Genomic DNA, 19,273 nt, shown 5'->3' with positions numbered 1-19,273 from the left:
GAGAAATGGATAAAAATGGATGTATCTAAAACACGTCCATTTCTCCGACATATATCCATTTCTCCAACAAGTATTTTCGGACGGAGGCAGTAGTACACTCGCAGTATATGTATTTGATGTAGCATACATTGGTATATGTATTTGATCAAATTTTAGGAATATGATATTCAGACAAAGATATAATTTAGTGTTTCTAAGATAAGATATAATTTAGTTTTTTCAGATCAATATATAATTTTGTTAATTTGCTGTTTTAAATTTACCTTTTTAGCGGTGGTTTTTTATTCACCAGAATGGAGAAGGTACAACATATATATTTTTTAAACCAGCCACATGGTTGCCCACAGTGAGCTTCTCACGTTTAACCGATGAGGCCCACCAGAGTAGCCCGCCATCAAATCAACCCCACTTGTCCGCCGGTGGCCTGCATAGGGAAAACCCACCAAAACTCTCTGAGGATGACAAATGGCACACACGCACTGCACCACTTCTCACCACAAGGAGTTTGGGAGTAATCTTTTGCAATGGGTATCCCTCAACTAGTGATTTCATCAGTATATTAAGATATCCCAGAGATAAATTTAAGGCAACAGGAAAGGTAACATATATGTGCCAATCTTAGGCGTATACACCACCATTCCCCCACAATATATCGCACTGTTGAAAGGTAAAGACAAAATCTGACATGAGATTTATTTAAAATGCAGAGACTGGATGATACTTAAAATGCAGAGTCTAAAGCTCTGCTCAAATCTCTACCGATGTTTGAAAGAGCAGCTGGATATTATTATTTTTTCTGTACCAAAACAAGCCATGATCCACATTCTCAAGTTCTTCGCAATTCAATACTCAAGATGGGTGTGACGCCAGGAGCATGTAAAGTCGTCAAAATGCACTCTAAAAGATGCCATCTGTTTGCACATTGACAAGATAGTTGTGTCTTCAGCAGACTCCTTGTGCAGTGGGTTGATGTTACAAAGATGCATCACGCAAGACATCAGGAATGCAAACGCAAGGAGCCATCATCACTGGATAATCGAAGACGGTTTATTCCTACTGCTCATCTCAGGCTTCTTTGCGATTCCGGTTGCATTTTACCAGCCTATTGTTCCTTTGATGCTGGAAATGCGAGGGAGAGGGAGAGCGCGCCTGACATATCAGTAGGCTGTGTATCTCCTTTATTCAACTTTTCTTCAACCATGGGCTTTCTAGAAGATATGTTGTCCCTCGGTGCTGGCTTAAGATCTTGTGTGTTCTGTTCAGGTAAATCTTCAGACAGACCGGTTATGCTATTTCCAGTCGCTGCATCATCCACCATGTCTATATCTGCATCATCCACCACGTTTAGATCTAGTGGAAATGTGCACTTTCCATTACTCTTCGAGATTCCTGCCATGGTCTTATTGTCAGTGCAATCATGAACAGGTAAAGCTGCTAGAGGGTGTACCTTGGATGATAACCTTCCATCTCTGACCTTCCCACTTAAACTAGACTCCACAGTGGACAATACATTATCCAATTTAATTTTCTTGTCTACTGATCCATTGGCTCCGTCAGTCCAGTTTGCCATATCCACATTTCTTTTTTGTGCACTACGTGATGCATGTGAAACAAGATCCACTGTATCTGAGTTCAGTTCAATATTATTTGCATGATCTACATCCATCAGGCTCTCTGCATTGTTAAGGTTGATGGCTCTGTTCTGATTATCTGGTTCGTTAACAAGAAAAATCAGACTACTTGGTTCATTACCAAAATAATTTGGACTGAAGCTAAGACAAGGTAACGTTCATAAATAACAGACCCCAGCTGAGATGGAGAAATAATGCATTACCTTGTTTGTGGATTGATGAGATAGAGCAAATAACTGGCATCGTATTTACATCAAAAATGGGTTCGACAACATTGCCACCATCGCACATTTTCTTTTGAGAGTCTGGATATACAATTATCTGCACAGTTACAACTAATTGATAAATTTAGATATCAAGAAGAGCAACCATCTGAATATTGTGCAAACTACAGCACATAAATTTAGACATTGAGAAGAGCAACCATCTGAATAACTGTGCAAACTAAAGAGCATAAATTCAGGGTTTAGAAGAACAACACAGGCAGGCACGCATTGATAGTCTGTCCACAGTTGTTAAATTACTGAATCAAATGCATCAAGAAGAAAGCCCAAGAGAAATGAGAACAACACAAATAATAAAAATTATGGATCACTGTGAGGAAAATTATGGAATTCTCTCTATTCTCTATTCTTCTCTCTGCTATACATACTAGTGTACACACAGCCCAAAACAGCCAACACTCCCCCTCAAGATGGACCATAGATATCTATCATCCCCATCTTGTCACATGCTGACAAAGACTCCTTGATCCCTAACCCCTTTTTAGACAATCAGCTATTTGTTCTGCAAGAGTAACATGGCTTAGCTTCAGTGTCCATCCCCTCATCAGGCCTCTCTTTGATGAAAAGCCGATATATCTCCATGCATCGTTCGGTCATGCCGAACTTGATTATTTGTAATGTTGATTGTTGACCTGTATCACACAGAGCAGAGCTTCAATGGCCCTCTCCTTAGTAGACTTGACTCCGATAGGAGGGCTTTGATCCACATTGTAGAGGGATTTTCGTTGGGTCCTAACAGCAGTAAAAGAGCTAGTATGTGAATATGTGAATTTGTATCGTGGGAGCGTCTCATCAGATCACCAAGGTAGAACAATGATGAACACCATATAGTATGGTAAGCTTAACCCCTTGGTCAGCAATGATCAATTGGGCTCCCTGGGCTGTACCTTGGCCCAGAGGGGCCCAATTATACGGCCTTCATAGCGCAAGGCCTTGAGTAATTTTACTTGCTGTCAACAAACCTCCCATTAGAAGCCGTAAAAGAGCCCAGTCCGCAAGCAAGATCAATGTACATACTTGCAGGTTTTTGTGGTCTTCGACTGCCGAGAATCATCTTTGTTGCTCGTTTAGAGTCACATATACTTGGTCAATTTTGGTTGCTGATAAAGGTTGCTCCTTCCCAAAAAATTGTGATTAGATCGTTAAACATGTGCTAGCTCTGTGCTGGCTCAAGATGGTCGGGCAACTGGAAAGAGGTTAGCCTTCCCTGCCTCGCACGGGGCAGAAATGATGAAGCGCCAACAAGAATGCTCAACCAAGATTTCCATTCCTTCAACCCCACTGTTCCAAATTCCCCTCTTCATGATCCTTATAGGGCCGCTCCGACGGGCTTGAGAGCTCATCATCGCCACAAATCTCCCTTCCAATTCAGAGGTCGCTGGGAGGGCAGGGCCTCCAATGAAGAAATCTCGATGGTTACCACCTCAAACAACATCCAGGTATGTTGCTCCTTGCTTCATTGCATGACTCATCTATTTCTTTATTTATTGCACGGTTCTTTTTATCATGTTGTCACCAACAACAGCTCACACCCTTAACCGCATCTCAGATGGAACTTGAGTCCGCCATAGCTCACGAAAAGGAGTTGCAACATGTTGTTTCCCGCGTCCAAGAGGAGCACAACAGGTAGACTTAGGTGGTCACAGAGCTTAGGGCCAAACTGGCTACCTGCAATGGGTCAACTAGTAATCATTTGCCATCAGATAGCGTGTGCGGCTCTTGCGCAAGTAGAAACCTTGAAGGGTGATCACCAAGCCTCCCAGGCCCCCACCTTGGAAGGTCTGTGAGCTTCTCCGCGAGGTAATGTTGGCTCAAGGCTTTCCTAGTTGTCCTTCGAGACCTTGATCTCCACATACTCCAATGGGTCAGTAGATCCATCGTAAGATGCAAAGGTCTCGGCCATCATCTTTGGAATGTGAGCTTGCCATAACTGCGGTGCTAGGGCACAACAACCTCTGACCATGGCCTCAACATCGTGGTCAGAAGAAGCGTACTCCCCCTTGAGCGCTCTCGACATCTGTTGTGACTTCTACATCTTACTTCATGAAAACGCTTGGCTTCAATATTTTGCTCGTCCTACGCCAATTGTGACAACGGGGAGAGCGGGATCCCCCATGGTGGTTGCGGCCTTCATCTGAAGGATTCAGCGGATTCATTCTCCGAGCGCACCTAATTAGTTCACTTCTCTTGTTGCTTCTTGGCCCCTGATGGTAGTCGTCCATGTTAATGGTTCAGTGAGTTGTCTACCCCCACAATGTTCTGGCATGGCATAGCAGTCGCCCACCATTCTTTCATCTTCTCCACTATTCAGGGTCTTTTCTCATGATGCGCACCTTGGGGCCCTCCTAGGAGTCGGGGACAACAGAGGATAGTATCTATCCTCGAATCATGCGGGCGGATCCCCTCGAGCATGTGCTTCAACAAACTCAACCTCCTAGTCGGCCAAAAGATCTTACTCATATTCATCATTGATCATTGAGTGAAAATTATTAACCTTGTTTACCAAACTCACATTAAGTGCTTCTTCTCTAGGATGCGAGGGACCAACCTCCGGTTCCTCCGCGAAAGGGCGTCCACAACCTGATGTCCTCATGCCTAACTTGTAGTGCTTACTCCTGGGTTCTCCCGCCCAAGTGGGTCATTCTTATAGCCATTGGTTGATGATGGGGACGCGTCTCCAACTCCCGTGTGGTTATCTATGAAGTTACACTTCCGGGTTGATGTTGCTGCTGCGATGACATGTCTCTCTACTTGCCTCGAACTGCTTCCAACACCCGATTGAACTCATCGATTTTAGAGAATCCTAATTAAAGTAGTCGTAGTATGCCATAAGTTGTAGGTCAAGCGAGTAGTGGGTGAGTCCTCCGGCCAACCCAAACCATGGGAAAAGATCGGTTGATACCCAGGTAGGCTATAGGCGATAGCATACTTAGGGAAGGAGATGTCACTAGGACAAGAGAACTTCGTTGGCGTAGCCTTGGTTATCATAATAGCCTCCACTACATACCCTAGGATGCCAAAATAAGTCTCACCTTTGTATCCCATAGGTAGCTCGAGCCATACATCAAATTTTCCATCTCGTCTAGAGAAGCGGGTGCAAAGGATGAAGAAATGGACATATATCCAATTTGATGTCGTGAAACCGCCACAATTGGCAGCTGTCATGGGATTTTTCATAGGGTCCTAACAATGGTACAAGAGCTAGCACGTGAATTGGTAGTCGTGGAAACATCACTTCAAGTCACCAAGAGATTTAGAACATAGATGAAATGGGGACAAATACCAGGTTCAGGCACCCAATGTGGGTAATTGCCCTATTTCCTGACTTGTTCTCTTTTATATGTGTGTGGAGAAATACGAAGATTGGTTACAAAAAAGGAGGGTACTCGGCAAGTTAGAAGAACTCAACGAGATATAAGCAGATTTAGACAAAAGTGTGAACGATCCACATGGTGTAAAGTCTCTAGATTGTGTGTCCTCTCAATGTGTTCCTTGCTACCTTAGTGCATCGAGTGTATAGGTATGGGAGTTATGACCAAGCAAGTGTATAACCCATCGGTCCCTTCCCAACGTATGCCATCGGAACTTGGAAACTCCCGAGTCTTACCCCCATAGTTGATGATCGATTGGGTTCCTTGGGCCATACCTGAACCCGACGGATCCAATTTTCATAGGACCTGGCCTTGAAATTTGACTTAATGTCGACACATAGCATCTCACTCAAACAAACCGACATTGCTCTATATTCTACTTCTTGTAGATAAAGAAACCACCGCCTACTTCTTGCTCCTCAAGGATATTAGGTCTCCTCCATCAAAGATACATAAGCCAATTGTTGACCTTCTATCATCAAGGCAACTAGCCCAACTGACATCAAGTAGCTCTCTACATTTAAGTGCACATTGGCCTTAAACCATAGACCTCTTCTAGGACACCCTTTTAGATAGCGCAAAATATCCGTGTTGCCCCTAAGTGCCCGCTTCTTGGGTCATGCATGCAGCGACTAACCACACTCACTACGTAGGATATGCAAGGTCTCGAGTGGCACAAACAAATGAGCCGACCTACTAGCCGCTAGTAGCTCTCTCTATGTATCAATTGGAACTCCTGCGCACAAAGTCAGATGGAATTTCACTTTCTCATGAAAAGAATGCATGTTTCACGTCCCACTAGCATTGCATATGATATCAAAGTTCCCACGGCACTCATCTTTGCCACGGGTGCAAAGGTATCATCATAGTCAGTTCCATAGGTCTGCTGCAAAAAAGGACAGCCCAGTGCATGTAGCTCCCGCTTGCGCAGGGAATAGCGCAAAATATCCGTGTTGCCCCTAAGTGCCTGCTTCTTGGGTCATGCATGCAGCGACTAACCACACTCACTACGTAGGATATGCAAGGTCTCGAGTGGCACAAACAAATGAGCTGACCTACTAGCCGCTAGTAGCTCTCTCTATGTATTAATTGGAACTCCTGCGCACAAAGTCAGATGGAATTTCACTTTCTCATGAAAAGAATGCATGTTTCACGTCCCACTAGCATTGCATATGATATCAAAGTTCCCACGGTACTCATCTTTGCCACGGGTGCAAAGGTATCATCATAGTCAGTTCCATAGGTCTGGTGCAAAAAAGGGCAGCCCGGTGCATGTAGCTCCCGCTTGCGCAGGAAGCGGGGTAGGGTCTGACCACTTTGGGTCTTTTGTACCTCCGGATCCATGTGGGTTGGTCTTACTTCACAGTGTAGACCCATTTGCACTTAACTGCCTTCTTGCCTTTTGGAAGTGTTGTAGGCTCCCATGCCTTAACTCTTCTACTGTTCTCAATGGTTGTCATCTCCTCCAGCAATGCTTCATGCCAGGAGCTTGCTTCGCTCCTCTACAATCAGTTGGGATTACCATTGACTGTATATACTCAGGTGAGAGTCATATGGCACATAGTTTGCACTATCATGCTCAAAAGTCTACCTTTCAGGAGGTTTTCCTACCCTCCAACTCTTGGCTCTTTCCTCTAGGCAATCTGGCTTCTCCACCTCTCTTCACCCATAGGTTGTCTCGTATACACCCTCAAAGTTTCCTCCTTATTTGGCTTTCTCCATCTTTCTTCACTCATAAGACATAGAGTAGTACCAACAATAACTCTCGATGGTCTGTCTTCCTTTGTCCACAATGGTATACGCCCCACCCCACCCCCGCCCAATTAGCATCACTTGTATAAGGAGTTGAGATCCTTTTTCTCCATGGAACGGCTCAAGACTTCCCGAAGCCACATCCATGCTCACAAATGTTCCTTCCAATCTTCCTCTCCTCAATTACACAACCGCTTAGTTAGTAACTAAAGCATTCAATCAGCAATTAATCGACAATCAATATCGTCAACCAAGGAGCTCATAGACACCAAACTAACCGGAAATGATGGAACATACAAAACCAAAGACCACATAATAGGAGTGCATTTCACCATGCCAACTCCTTTGACATGTTGATAAGTTCCATTGGTGGTTTAGATGGTCTCTTCATGCAGGATGGATGTGTAGCATATGATGGAAACTCGCTCCATCTACCCATGAGATGTGACGATGCTCCTGAATCCAGCATCCAATTTGAGCAAGAGACATCAGTTGAAGTCGGAACCTTATTCGAGTTACCTTCTTCAATTTGAACAAGATTAACAAGATTGTCAAGGTTGTTTTTCACTTTGTTTTGGAATTTCTGCACTCTTTATTTATCTCAATTTTTCTAACTCTTTGGCTAATACTTCCAAATTTTCCTCTGAATCTTTTCTCATAAAAATTAGTTTGCCCTTGTTCTTCACCTTAATCACTTGAGCCAATTTCTCAATTAGTCGCTCCATATCTTTGTAATCCCCCATTGCTTAAAACTGATGCACACCACTGAGCAGCAAGCACAAGTATAGTAGCAACCATTGAGCTCTTTCGAATGCTCTGCTTGGAACTTATCACCTCGGCTGCAACCCACTGTTCCATCTTCTTTACTCCTCAAAAACAGATCCAAATTTGGTCTTCTTCACTGCAGTTCAAGCTACTCCTAGCTGCGTACTTTTCCTCAACCATTCAAGCTGCCTCTCCTGGCTGCACACACACCACCGACCACCTCCAGCACACCTTCTTATTTTTGTCGTCCCTTCTTATTTTTGTCTCGATCCAGCCTGCAGCAACCCAGCCAAGAATCTTCCCCTCTCCAAGTGACACCTCCTACCAGGTTACCTGCACACCTCCTGGTTATACGCACTCACGGCCTGCAGCTGTACACTAACCACCTCCACTCCAGACCTTGCTGCCCTGCCGCCATCGCAGCCTCCGGAACCAATTTCGTTACTGCACTTGGCCACAGTGCTTCCCCCACACAAACTTATGTGCCTTAGTTGCCTCCAGCAGACCCACAGGTCATCTTACTCATGCACGCTGTTGGCCGCCGGCTCTGTACCAACGCAGCTGCACCTGGGCCTGCTGCCCTAGATTGGGGCCGATTCCCACCTGCACTCACACCTATGGGTGCCTGGAACTCCACCACACTGCGCTGAATCACCACCCCTCCCACTCCCGCCTCCCGCTCTAATACCATACCCCCCCCCCCTCACACACACATAAAAAGAAACAGCCAACAAATACAACATAGAATAGAGGATAAAACAATATAACAGTCAACGAGCATGGCATAGCAAGCAGAACAAGCTATAAGCACCCACCTTCTGTTTTCCTGCCGGAGCAGTGGAAAAATCATTTATTGCCCTCCTGTTATTTGTTAAACAACATGTCATACTTGAATCATGACAGTGATCTTCCAAATCTCTTCCGCCCACAGCCTGGGCCGAAGAGTTATCTCCATTTGAACATCCCTGACGATTAGCTTCCGAAATTTGCAAACATTGATGGTCTGCAGAAGTAGCTGACTTAACCAAATAGCAGGCAGGGTCAGCGGCATTATTTTGGTCTTCAGACAATGAACGGCTAGAGGACAAAACAGAGGTATGCGGATCCACAGTCAGGGGATCCTCATTCAAATTAGGTTCACATTTACTTATTGGTACATCAAGTGGAAGGTTCCAGTGATCTTCTCTTTTCACTTTAAACACACCCCATAGAAAATAAAACATGTTCCATCCTGAAACAGAACAAGGAAGAATAAGAACTATCACAGAAGTTATGACAAGATAAAATATCACTTGAATTTGTGGAAGAATTCCAACTTTGAGAGTTCTTTGATAGGATGTTAGAAGGGAATATAATTAATTCAGCTGTTTCGATATTTCCTCTGAGTGCCAAATCATTGATTAGCATATTCTGAACCAATTTACTGTAATGATGTTCATAGCTGCAGAAAAATAAATAATAGAATTTCAGTTAGATGTGTGAATTCGAATAAGATGCTATGTGGACAGCTGCAGGAAGATATGAACAAGCACAGTTGCAAGGAGCTTACCTCTGAGCATCTCTAGCAAAGAAGAAAACACCAATATTCTCATATGTGGGTCCATTTTGTTGAAACTGTGTGGGCCATGAGTTTCGACGAGGCAGTTCTTCAAGCTGGACTCTGGAAGGGAATTTTTTTGCTACTTCCAGCACTTTTGGTGAAGCAGAACATGATAAGTGAGCTTGAAAGCCATCACATAGCTCAGGTGATCTTCCAGTCCTCCACAGCTCAAAATCACCCCTACAAAACAGAACTTTCAGTGCACGTGATGGAAACGATCTATAAAACAAATAAATGATTGCGACAGAGTGGGTTAAGTGATAATCATGTTTAACAATCAGATGATACTGAACCATGACATGTAAATGAGATGGCAAAAGTATGATCATGAGGGACCACCCAACAAAAGCACTAAATATTCCTCGTTGGTACTAAAAGCATGCATGACAAGTGACAACATTTATTCTAAATAAGAAAATAGTTAATTACTGCTAGGAAGGGAATATATCGTACTGCCAAATATAATCCAACTCCGGAACAGTTGAAACTATTGTTTTATCAAGGGGTGAAAAGCCTCGACTTGATTTGTCCATCGGATCACTTGATATAGTAGAACTGCTGGGAACAGATCTTCCAGATGACGTATCTTTAGGCCTGTACACTGGGTCATGATAAGGACCACATTTGAGGATGCGATCAGATTGATCTGCTGATCTGGAAGTAGCTTTCTCAGTAGCTTCAGACGTTTTATTCCTTTTGGCAGAGGCATCCTTCAAGTTTCGCTCACTCAGAGGTTTCATTGCAGACAAACCTAATTTATCAACACCACAAAATTGGGTAAAATGGCCTGAATTGCTAGAGGCAGACATGTTGTTTCCTGTAGTGAGGCGCTGAGCTGCAGATTCTGCTTTTGATTGAACTGGAAAAGCCAGTGGTCCAGTAATTGAGGGGCATCCTAATATAGAAGTGCCTCTATCATTACTTACATTTCGGCTCACTGGTAAATTCATCACACTTAGCTCCTCGGCAGGTGGTATGATGGAAGACTTTGCCTTATTTGCTGGCTCACAAGTTTTGGGCTTTTTGAATGATGCTGACTTAGTTGAAAAGCTCGTTGGCCCCTCTTTTCTCATACTACAGGACAACTGATCCTTCAAAGTTTTGGTCTTCTGAGGAACTTCATTCACTAGTTGCTTCACCTTGGGCACCTTAGAGTTGTTGAAAGAAGTGGACTTGGAGAGTTGACCTGCATCAAACCTTCATAAGTAAAGTTCTCTCCGATTGAGTCCCGCGGGAATGCCCTTGCAGAAGTAGTGCTACTAACTAAATTGAACATTGCAGGATTGTAGGTAAAGTCTCTTATAGAAATATTCATAGTAACAAATTTACCAGTAAGTGGTGGTGCCTGATTCTTGCTAGCATTAAACCCCAGTAAGATTGGCGCTTGGGGAGTAGGTTGCTTTCCTTTCTCTATATCCAACCTGAATGAGCTCTCGCGTAGCAGAGATACTCCTTTTCTGGAGTAAGACTCCATTGATGAACCACCAGGTTCAGGAATATTTTGTTTAGCCACAGGCGGAATCTTTGCATCTTCAACCATACGAATGCCTTGATTTGCTTCATTCCGTTCTTTTCTGCCAACAGTTTCATCCTCCACTTCATTCTCACAAGGACTTCTGCTGTTTGCATCATTGAAAGGTTTACTGATTTTCCCTTGAACAGACTCTTCCTTTGAAGTGACAAGCCTCACCTCAGGTTTTTCTAACTTCTCCTTTTCATATTCTACTTCAGTTTGGCACTCTTCACAAAACCACTCACCATCCGGAACCTTTTCCATCATCTCCCGCATACAATAACTGTAGTAAAGAAAAGAGATACGAACTTTAAGAAGGCGAACACAACATCTTCTGAAAGATATTATGGAAAAGAAATGCTCGATGGATCAGCTTTTTCAAAAAAAATCATGTAAATTGACGAGCATATTAGTACTTATTTAGGCATAGCACTACTTGCAGTTGCAGAGTAGTTGTTGTTAGAGTTACAGCCAACAGTTCTACAGGCCATGACAGTAGAAGTGCAACTTACCATAATGGTATGGTGTCAAGCAATGTGATCAGTCCAGTTCTAACTTCTAAGGAAAAGGAAATGGAACAGAAAAAACTTACGTATGCTCAGCACCATCGTTACATCTATTGCAAACAGCGAGCTTCACCTCATCACCAACATCTCCACATATGTCACAAACTTTCACCTATTGTCGTTTAAACAGATTACAGAGGTCAGGCAATTCAAACCTCAGAGCAAACTCGATAACAGAAACAAAGAAATGTCTCAGCGTAATGTAAATGCATCATAATGTGGAGCAAGTAATACAAAAAATACAATGGGAAGTGAAAATTCAAAACTTACATCCTCAACTTCTTCGGCACTCTCATCATCTGAAGACGTGGAATCCATTTCTGCATTAAAAACCTGCTAGACATTGAAAGCATGCCTAAGAGATTTCATTTTGCAACTAAAAGTTGAGGCACATAAATTATATATGTATTATGTTTGGATTGACATGCCAATATATCAATTAACATGATGATCACCAACATGACAATCCACAGAAAAGATTAAACACTGAACAGGCTCTACGTGAACAAAGTATGTACATGCAAATGAAACAAACAGTCTCTGGAGTAGAAGAAATTAACAACTAAAAAACTCACATCATCCATGATTGCTCGAGAAGTTTTATCCTCAGCAGTAGTCTTCTTAACAGCAGTTGTTTGCACATTAGAAGTATTTTTCAATGCCCTCGAGTTTTCACGTGCTTCATTTACAGAGACACTCTGGGCTGTGGGATCTGTAACAACACGATCACGTTTCAAATGAAATGCATCTTGATGGATTTTCCTAGTATTATTTTCTACACAGGGAGATTTCTCAATACCAGCTGAGCTTCCAACAGCTATCTCTCCATGATTTTGTTCTTTTGCCTTCCTGCTTGAAGGAGAGGCTGCAAAATCAGAAGAACTGCCTGAGAAACCAGTTTTTCGCAAGTCCAGTCCACCAGTTTTCCAATCAATAGATTCCTTAATGTGTGTAGTAGAGTGACTTTTACCAGCATGGCCTTCTTCTGTGATAGCGTCATCACTGCTCATGACATTATCATCCTTTTTACCACGTAAACATCTAGAAGATGGAGGTGCTCTTGTCCCTCTTTTCTTCCTAACAGGCGCACTGAAGGTCCCTTCAAGCTCAGAAAATGAAACATCATTATTGCAATGTTCTGTCGTGTGCCTCTTTACATCGAATGACTTAGAATAAAAGCATAGGTCCCTCTCACCTGGTGAACCAGAGTCGGCCTGCTTTACTCTCGATCCTCTTAACTTCATCAGCAATGAAGGGTGGTTAAGATGCACAAAAGATGAGCAGGAAGCTCAGCGTGCATTAATGTCCCTGGTTCAGGTTAATTGATAAGATCACTTCTTTCTTCATCTCTTGAAAGGAAAAGTTCCCTATTAACAGCAACGCACTAAATCCTGGAAAAGTGCTTATTCTTAGTTCAAAGTTTCCAATTGACAATAGGTACATGAACATGGGGAGAGAGGGGTGTAAAAGGGGAATAAACTTGTTCTTCTATGAAATAAGGATCTTAGAACATAAGCAGCTTACAAAAAGGGGTTGTTATGACATCGTGTTTTGACATATGTGTCTACATTCCTAAAATGAATCTAGTTGAAATCCATATATCGGTCAGTTGGGAAACAGAATGAATAGCTCCCAGTCATGTGGATGTAACCAGATAACAGATTAAACATTAGATCAGATTCTGGAATGAGTCCATCAGATCTTACTGTCAATTTATAAGTTCATCCCCTGACTAAAAATCTGAAGGAATTGGAATTTACATATATATTACATCCATATAAAAGGCACAAGCTCCAGGAAATCCTCATGGAGGGACGGAGGATGGGGGAAGAGTGAGGAAGGAGGGAGGACGAAGGAGTGGTGGCTACCTGCCTATGGACTGGTCGCCGGGGTAGCTCCGGGCGGGAGCGGCTGCTCCAGGGAGGGAGGCGCTCCTCGGCGGAGGAAGGCTCTGCTCGGCTCCTGTACCGGCGGCGGGCGGCAGAGGCTTCGGCCGGCTGGGCCCCCCGCGGCGGAGGGCCGGCAGTAGTGGCGGCGGGCCGGCGGTGGCTAGGAACCCTAGCTGTCGCGCTCGCGAAGGGGGCCTCTCTGGTCGTTCGCTGGGGAGGGAGGCGTTCTCTTCGAGGGTAGGGCTGCAATTCCTTTTAATTTTTCCTTTTTTGCAATTTTATTACTAATTACCAGTGGACACTGTGGGACATGGATATCAGGTACCCGGTGCCTGCTTGGTAATATGGCTGGGCCGTATAAAAAGGTACTACATCCAAGAGTATCCGTCCTGTATCGCTAATAATGGCTAAGAAAATGTATCGCTAATACAAAAGGTTTATATTATTCATTTAATTTCCAATATTTTTTATAAATATTTTGGATTGCTTACCACGTATCAAAAGCGTATCGGAGTCAAATCCATATCAAATATAGTATCCGGTATAAACATGCAAGGTATGGGACTATCCGTATTATCTTATTGAAATCAGCAATCAATATATTTTTATATTATAATAGCACATATGTTTGTGTGTTGCAGTGGAAGAGATAGTTTTTTGCGAGAAGCAACAAAAGAGATAATTGACGTGTCTATAAAAAATGGTCTCTGTAACGGTGGGCGATAGAGTGAGGAGCTATGGTCTTCTCATAGGTCATGTTTTGCTCCGCGTGATCTTGATACTGATGAGGTTGGTTGGCCTGCGGTGACCATTCAACTCGTGCCCTTTTTTTTCTTCGGGATCTGCCTTCATTTTGAGGTTCTGGCTGCCTCCTCATTTGATGGTTGCGCCACGACCTTCGTGTCATGGTTGATTCGACCACTCTCTCCTATGACAGCATAATTAGATAGATTACTAATAGCGCATAAATCTCGTTTCATCAGCATAATCAGACATGAATGTCCCTTTTTTAATCAGGGTTTATGCTCTATGATTATTTTAGGACTGGCGTGTTCATAATTTTTTATAATTAGAGTCAAATCAGCATATTTTCTTTTATTGCTACGTGTCCACAATTTCTTTCGATTATAATCAGTCAACATATTCTCTTTTATTGCTACGTGTCCACAAATTCTTTCGATTATAATCAGCCAGCATATCTATAATACCTAAATAGTTCATCCCCACTAACCTATTTCTCTTGACATGCATGCTATCCACATCAGCATCACTGCCCCGTCAGCGTTTAATTAGAAGCTTACAAGCGGGACCCATCATACCAAAAAATGAACACGTTGGCTTCAGTTACTGCACACTGGCTTCAGTTACTGTTCGTAGGCCCAACCAGAGAAGCTCATGATGGACGTAATCCCAGCCCAGCCCAGCCCAGCCATCGGCCTCCACTTCCTTTTTTTTCCTGCGAGAACGGCCCCGTCTCCACCGCTTTCCTCCGTGACTCCCTCGCATGTTTTCTCCCGTCTCCACCGGTTTCCCCTGTCCGCCAGTACAGGATCCGCGCTGCTCCCTCCCTCCCTCTCCGTCACGCCTCACTCCTAAGCCGGCACCCTCCCTTCCTCCCGCTGCACACCAGTCCTTTCGCGGCGGCCACCTCCTTTCCTCCTCTCCCCTTCGGCGGCCACCTTCTTCCTCCTCTCCCCTTTAATCTCCTCCATACTTGTGGTGCTTGCCACGGCTACTTCGCAACGGAGCAGCGGCCGGTGGTGTCGTCGTTGGGGATCGATGTCGAGCTGCTCAGCCATGGACTCGCTGCTACCCATCCCAACTTGGCGCCGACGTCAGCAAGTACCTCCTCCCTCGGATGCCGTCCCGGCTAATTCAGCCCAGATGTATGCACTTTCCTCTTGGTTACTGATTTGCTGGCAACGACATCGAGCTCCCGACCACGACCAAGCTATCTGTCGACTTGAAGCTACTGTACTCTATTCGTCACAAGGTACTGTACTCTGTTTGTCACAAGAATATTTCTATTTTCTTATAATCCTACATATATTCTTATGAAAAGGGCCATAGCAACCTTACACAGCCTACTGATGCATCCTCTCTGCATCCACCGGCCCACCGTGTGTATCTTCCCTGGTCACAATGGATAGGGAATAGCAAGATGACTAATTGATGTCGGACGCTCCCTCTCCTAATACTAATGTTCCAGCCGCTCCACTTCCTCTCCCCACCATCTCCAGAAGAAACTGATGGATTGCGCTTTAAAGTCTGCCTGGCCTCACCCCATTTCCTTCCCATCGGGTCTGTACCACACCACTCATACCACCTCCGGTGAGCAACTCACTGCCATTTCCTCCATGTTCTCTATGTATGATATATTGTTGATTGCATCACAAATTTGCAACTTCTCAGGTACTGCGTGCTCAACGATGCCCAAGTAGTTGCTCAATATCAATCTCAATATAATTTTGCTAAGTTCAATATATAACGGTGCACTCTAATTCTCTATATGGAACAATTGAGCACATACACATTGCATTGCGTTCATATTCTGTTGGTACGTTTTACATTCTTGGCCCCTTCATCCAATTCCACTTCCTTGGGGTTATTAGGCCTCCTGACATGGATAACACAGAAAGACTTTCACGTTATCCAACTGGGCATGGGTTGGTCATCCACGAGAAGTTTCATGTGGACGTGGACGGCCACGTCGTACGTCATTACCCGATCCTTCTCCTCGAGCAAGCCCATATGTTGCTGTCGATAACCGTCGCACACGTATGGCTACAAACAGGAACAGAGGTTTGTTAGGCACAAATGTTCTTTCAAATAAGTTTTCTTCTGCACAATATATCTTGACATTTATTCTATCATCTACTTCTTGGCATCGATCAAGCAATAGCATCTCGAGAGCAACATTTATCAGACTTATAACTGATTAATCTCCCTTCTAATCAGGTCTGGAGCAAAAAGAAGAATAGACTTTACCGAGGATGATGCACCAGGTTTATACATGCTCTCTTTTTATCGATTGATTTGCTTACCCCTTGAGAGATCAATCTTATCTGAGTGCAGATCAGAGGAACATGAACATAGTCCTTCCAAAGAATACAAGAAAGAGTGTGTATTACTTCCCACAGCCTATATAAAATAATTCTCACAAAATTTATATTTTTTCCCTGAAAATAATTACAATGCCAGATGTTCTCCTTACGCAGCAAAACAGACAACAAAGATCCAACAACCAATGATGGACAGCGGGAGTAAGCCAAACATGCATACCAAATAGGTACTCAATTTTTAATTCCAACCTTTATATCGTCCAATTTGTTACTTCCAACTTTAGCAATGCTATGCTTCGCAATATACACATGGGAACTTCCACTGTCCTATATCTACAACCAGCAAAAAAAATCATTTCTTCATTTCATACCCATTTTGCTGAGCTTCCATTGCAACCCAGAAACCCTTTTGTTTCATGCATCATGCCCTTGCTTGCTGCTCTGTCCTTGAGTGCTTATCAATTTTAGATTTGCCATCCATGAAACACCTAGACTGAAATCGTATACTACTCTTCATGACAGATGTTAACATATGGACTGAGACAATCAAACAGGAAGGGTCTTACTATTCATGGCAGATGTTAACATGTGGAGGAGACAATCATACAGGAAGGATCTTCATTACTGGATAATGCTTGAATGCACCAAGTTTCTCTCTGTCTTTTCTCCTTTCCCCCCTTGAGCCACCAGAGTACCCATTGCTCAACGTGTATGAGTGTACGAGGGTACTTTTAGTCATAAATCTATAAATACCAAACTGGGTTTGTACTACATTTTGAATGTTAACATGAGGATATTTATTATAATGTCATCTCTGTTTTTTCCTGCTACAGAGTATGTATCTCTTCAAAACTCTCATAAACTGGCATAAAAACTGCAGAAAATGCCGCCAGGCTAGCCTTCACCGCTTAGAAAGTTTTAGATTTTATATGCCAACCCCCAATTATTTTCTTTGCTAGGAATCCAACCAACAATTACCATGCCCAAATCTTACATGCATGTGCGATATTAATACGTACATTAACCTGCTAATTAAAACCCCAATATAAATACCATCTATAACTTTCTATATATTCACTGTTATATTTGTTGTGTATTAACTATTTTAAAAGCAATATCTTTCCGTTACACGTTTTTATGGCTACCACACATCTCTATATAAGAACAACCATACCATTGTCCATTGTATCCCTACAACTAAATGTTTGCTTTTGCAAGTACATGGACAACCAGAAGGAAGCTAGCTAACAGGTACGACTGTTACGTACATAGTTATTTTCTAAGTTCCTGCTACGCAATTAACGATATGCATACCTATTTTGCTACAGCATGCGATCTGATGCACCAAGAAAAGTTCTGCCACCTTCAGCAACACATCCAACAAGAGAAGGACACAAAAGGTACATAGAGGCTATTACAAACATGAAGAATGCTACGAAACTGACAATAACCAGCGCCTCTTTTCAAGACGACGCCACAAAGAATCATTCATTGAAGGCTGGCACATACATCTTTGAGTACATCAAGAAAGGAACCCCACATGTACATTTTGTTCACAAGGAAGAAGGCACCAGCATTGACAACTCCAAGGAAATTTAGCCACATATTATGATATTTATCTATGAAACTGTTATGCATCTATCAAATAATCTTTTTTTGGCGAATCTATCAAATAATCAAGTCAAATAAATTCATTACTTCTATTTTGCTCAACCGAATTTCAGCAAAATAATTTCAAAATAATCCCGCAGCAACGCGCGGGGGAATTATCTAGTTCTATTTAATTAGCGTGTGCAAACTACCACCCACAATAATTAATATAGTCTCTCGTTCTGCTCATGATTCTCAATACAACTTCCTTATCTTCAGACAACCTAGGGACATATAAAAACTGATGTGATTTAGTATACAGCTCCAATGTGAGCGAAAATGCCAAACGGAGACCGAGCTTCATGAAGGCCTTTATTTGAAAACTTTAAAATCCAAACTTTTCAGTTTCAAAAAATTCTGAAAATAAATACACATATACCTAGATACATAATGTGCATGTGTGCAAATTTTCAGGTTGAAATATATTAAAATGTAAGCTACACAAAAAAGACAAATCCAGAGCCTTTTAGCATATGTGTTGTTCATCTATAAAGTCCATGATATTGGTTTTTTTTGTACAGCTCGCAATTCAAGGTATTTCATCCTGAAAATTTTCACACATACACTTTACATCCTTGCATACATGTGTATTTTTTCCAGAAATTTTTGAAACTAAAATTTATGAATTTTGAATTATTTAAAATAAAGGGCTTCATGGAGCTCAATCTCCGAAATGCTCTACTTACGTGGGACTTTTTCTATTAAACTACGTGCGGAATGGATAGAACAAAACCTTTCAGTATATTTAATAGGAGGACCGGCCGTTTTTATGTAACAAAGGCGACCTTAACTCAGTTGGCATCTGCTTGAGGAACTGGATGAGACGCCACAAGTTCGATTCCTTATGGCCATAAATTAATTGTGCCTCCCTTGGTGAGGACCGACGGGCCGGATGTAGAGCAGGCCCAATAGGAGAGAGCGGTTGAGGCCCAATACAGCCTGGCGACATAGCAATTACTTTTGCTTTTCCTGTTCGAGTGCGGCTAGCTACTCGAACAAACGCCTCCTACTAACTAATGGCTAGCGTGAATATATCATATTGAAGCATTATATTTGAAATGTTTTTTCTTTTTTTGAACTTTTTCAAATGAAATTAACAATTATGAATTGCTGAATATTCTTGGACATATGAACAATTTTTAAAATTACAAAATAATTTAAATTCCATATATTTTATAAAACATGAACAA

At 42.7% G+C, this 19,273-nt stretch overlaps 1 protein-coding gene across 7 annotated transcripts; it reads right to left on the bottom strand.

Annotated features, from left to right (window-relative positions):
- Positions 1–580: 580 nt before the first annotated feature.
- On the bottom strand, positions 581–13,599 carry LOC119302913. Of its 7 annotated transcripts, none has more exons than XM_037579966.1 (14): positions 13,351–13,598; positions 12,678–12,790; positions 12,453–12,581; positions 12,282–12,347; positions 12,058–12,194; positions 11,753–11,818; positions 11,509–11,594; positions 10,733–11,199; positions 9,857–10,589; positions 9,353–9,583; positions 9,120–9,244; positions 8,619–9,034; positions 1,835–1,952; positions 581–1,710 (listed from the first exon to the last, which is right to left on the bottom strand). In XM_037579966.1, exons 2-14 carry the CDS (start codon positions 12,724–12,726, stop codon positions 1,103–1,105), a joined length of 3,231 nt encoding a protein of 1,076 aa, XP_037435863.1. In that variant the 5' UTR covers positions 12,727–12,790; positions 13,351–13,598; the 3' UTR covers positions 581–1,102. The 7 variants fall into 7 exon arrangements, with proteins under 7 accessions (XP_037435863.1, XP_037435862.1, XP_037435860.1 ...); XM_037579965.1 differs by having other exon boundaries at positions 12,678–12,873; positions 13,351–13,597; XM_037579969.1 differs by having other exon boundaries at positions 1,190–1,326; positions 1,448–1,710; positions 11,753–11,815; positions 12,453–12,873.
- Positions 13,600–19,273: the final 5,674 nt, after the last annotated feature.

Source organism: Triticum dicoccoides, chromosome 5A, assembly GCF_002162155.2.
Source record: "Triticum dicoccoides isolate Atlit2015 ecotype Zavitan chromosome 5A, WEW_v2.0, whole genome shotgun sequence".
NCBI lineage: Eukaryota > Viridiplantae > Streptophyta > Magnoliopsida > Poales > Poaceae > Triticum > Triticum dicoccoides.
Note: the sequence above shows the minus strand (reverse complement) of the source record. Positions and strands in the feature narration are given on the sequence as shown.

Coding starts and splice junctions, on each gene's coding strand:
- LOC119302913 (XM_037579963.1), bottom strand. CDS start 12,726: ATGAAGTTAAGAGGATCGAGAGTAAAGCAGGCCGACTCTGGTTCACCA. Junction 11,595..11,752: donor GTGCCGAAGAAGTTGAGGAT/GTAAGTTTTGAA, acceptor AAACGACAATAG/GTGAAAGTTTGTGACATATG. Junction 9,584..9,856: donor GAGTTGGATTATATTTGGCA/GTACGATATATT, acceptor TCTGTTTTGTAG/GGGTGATTTTGAGCTGTGGA.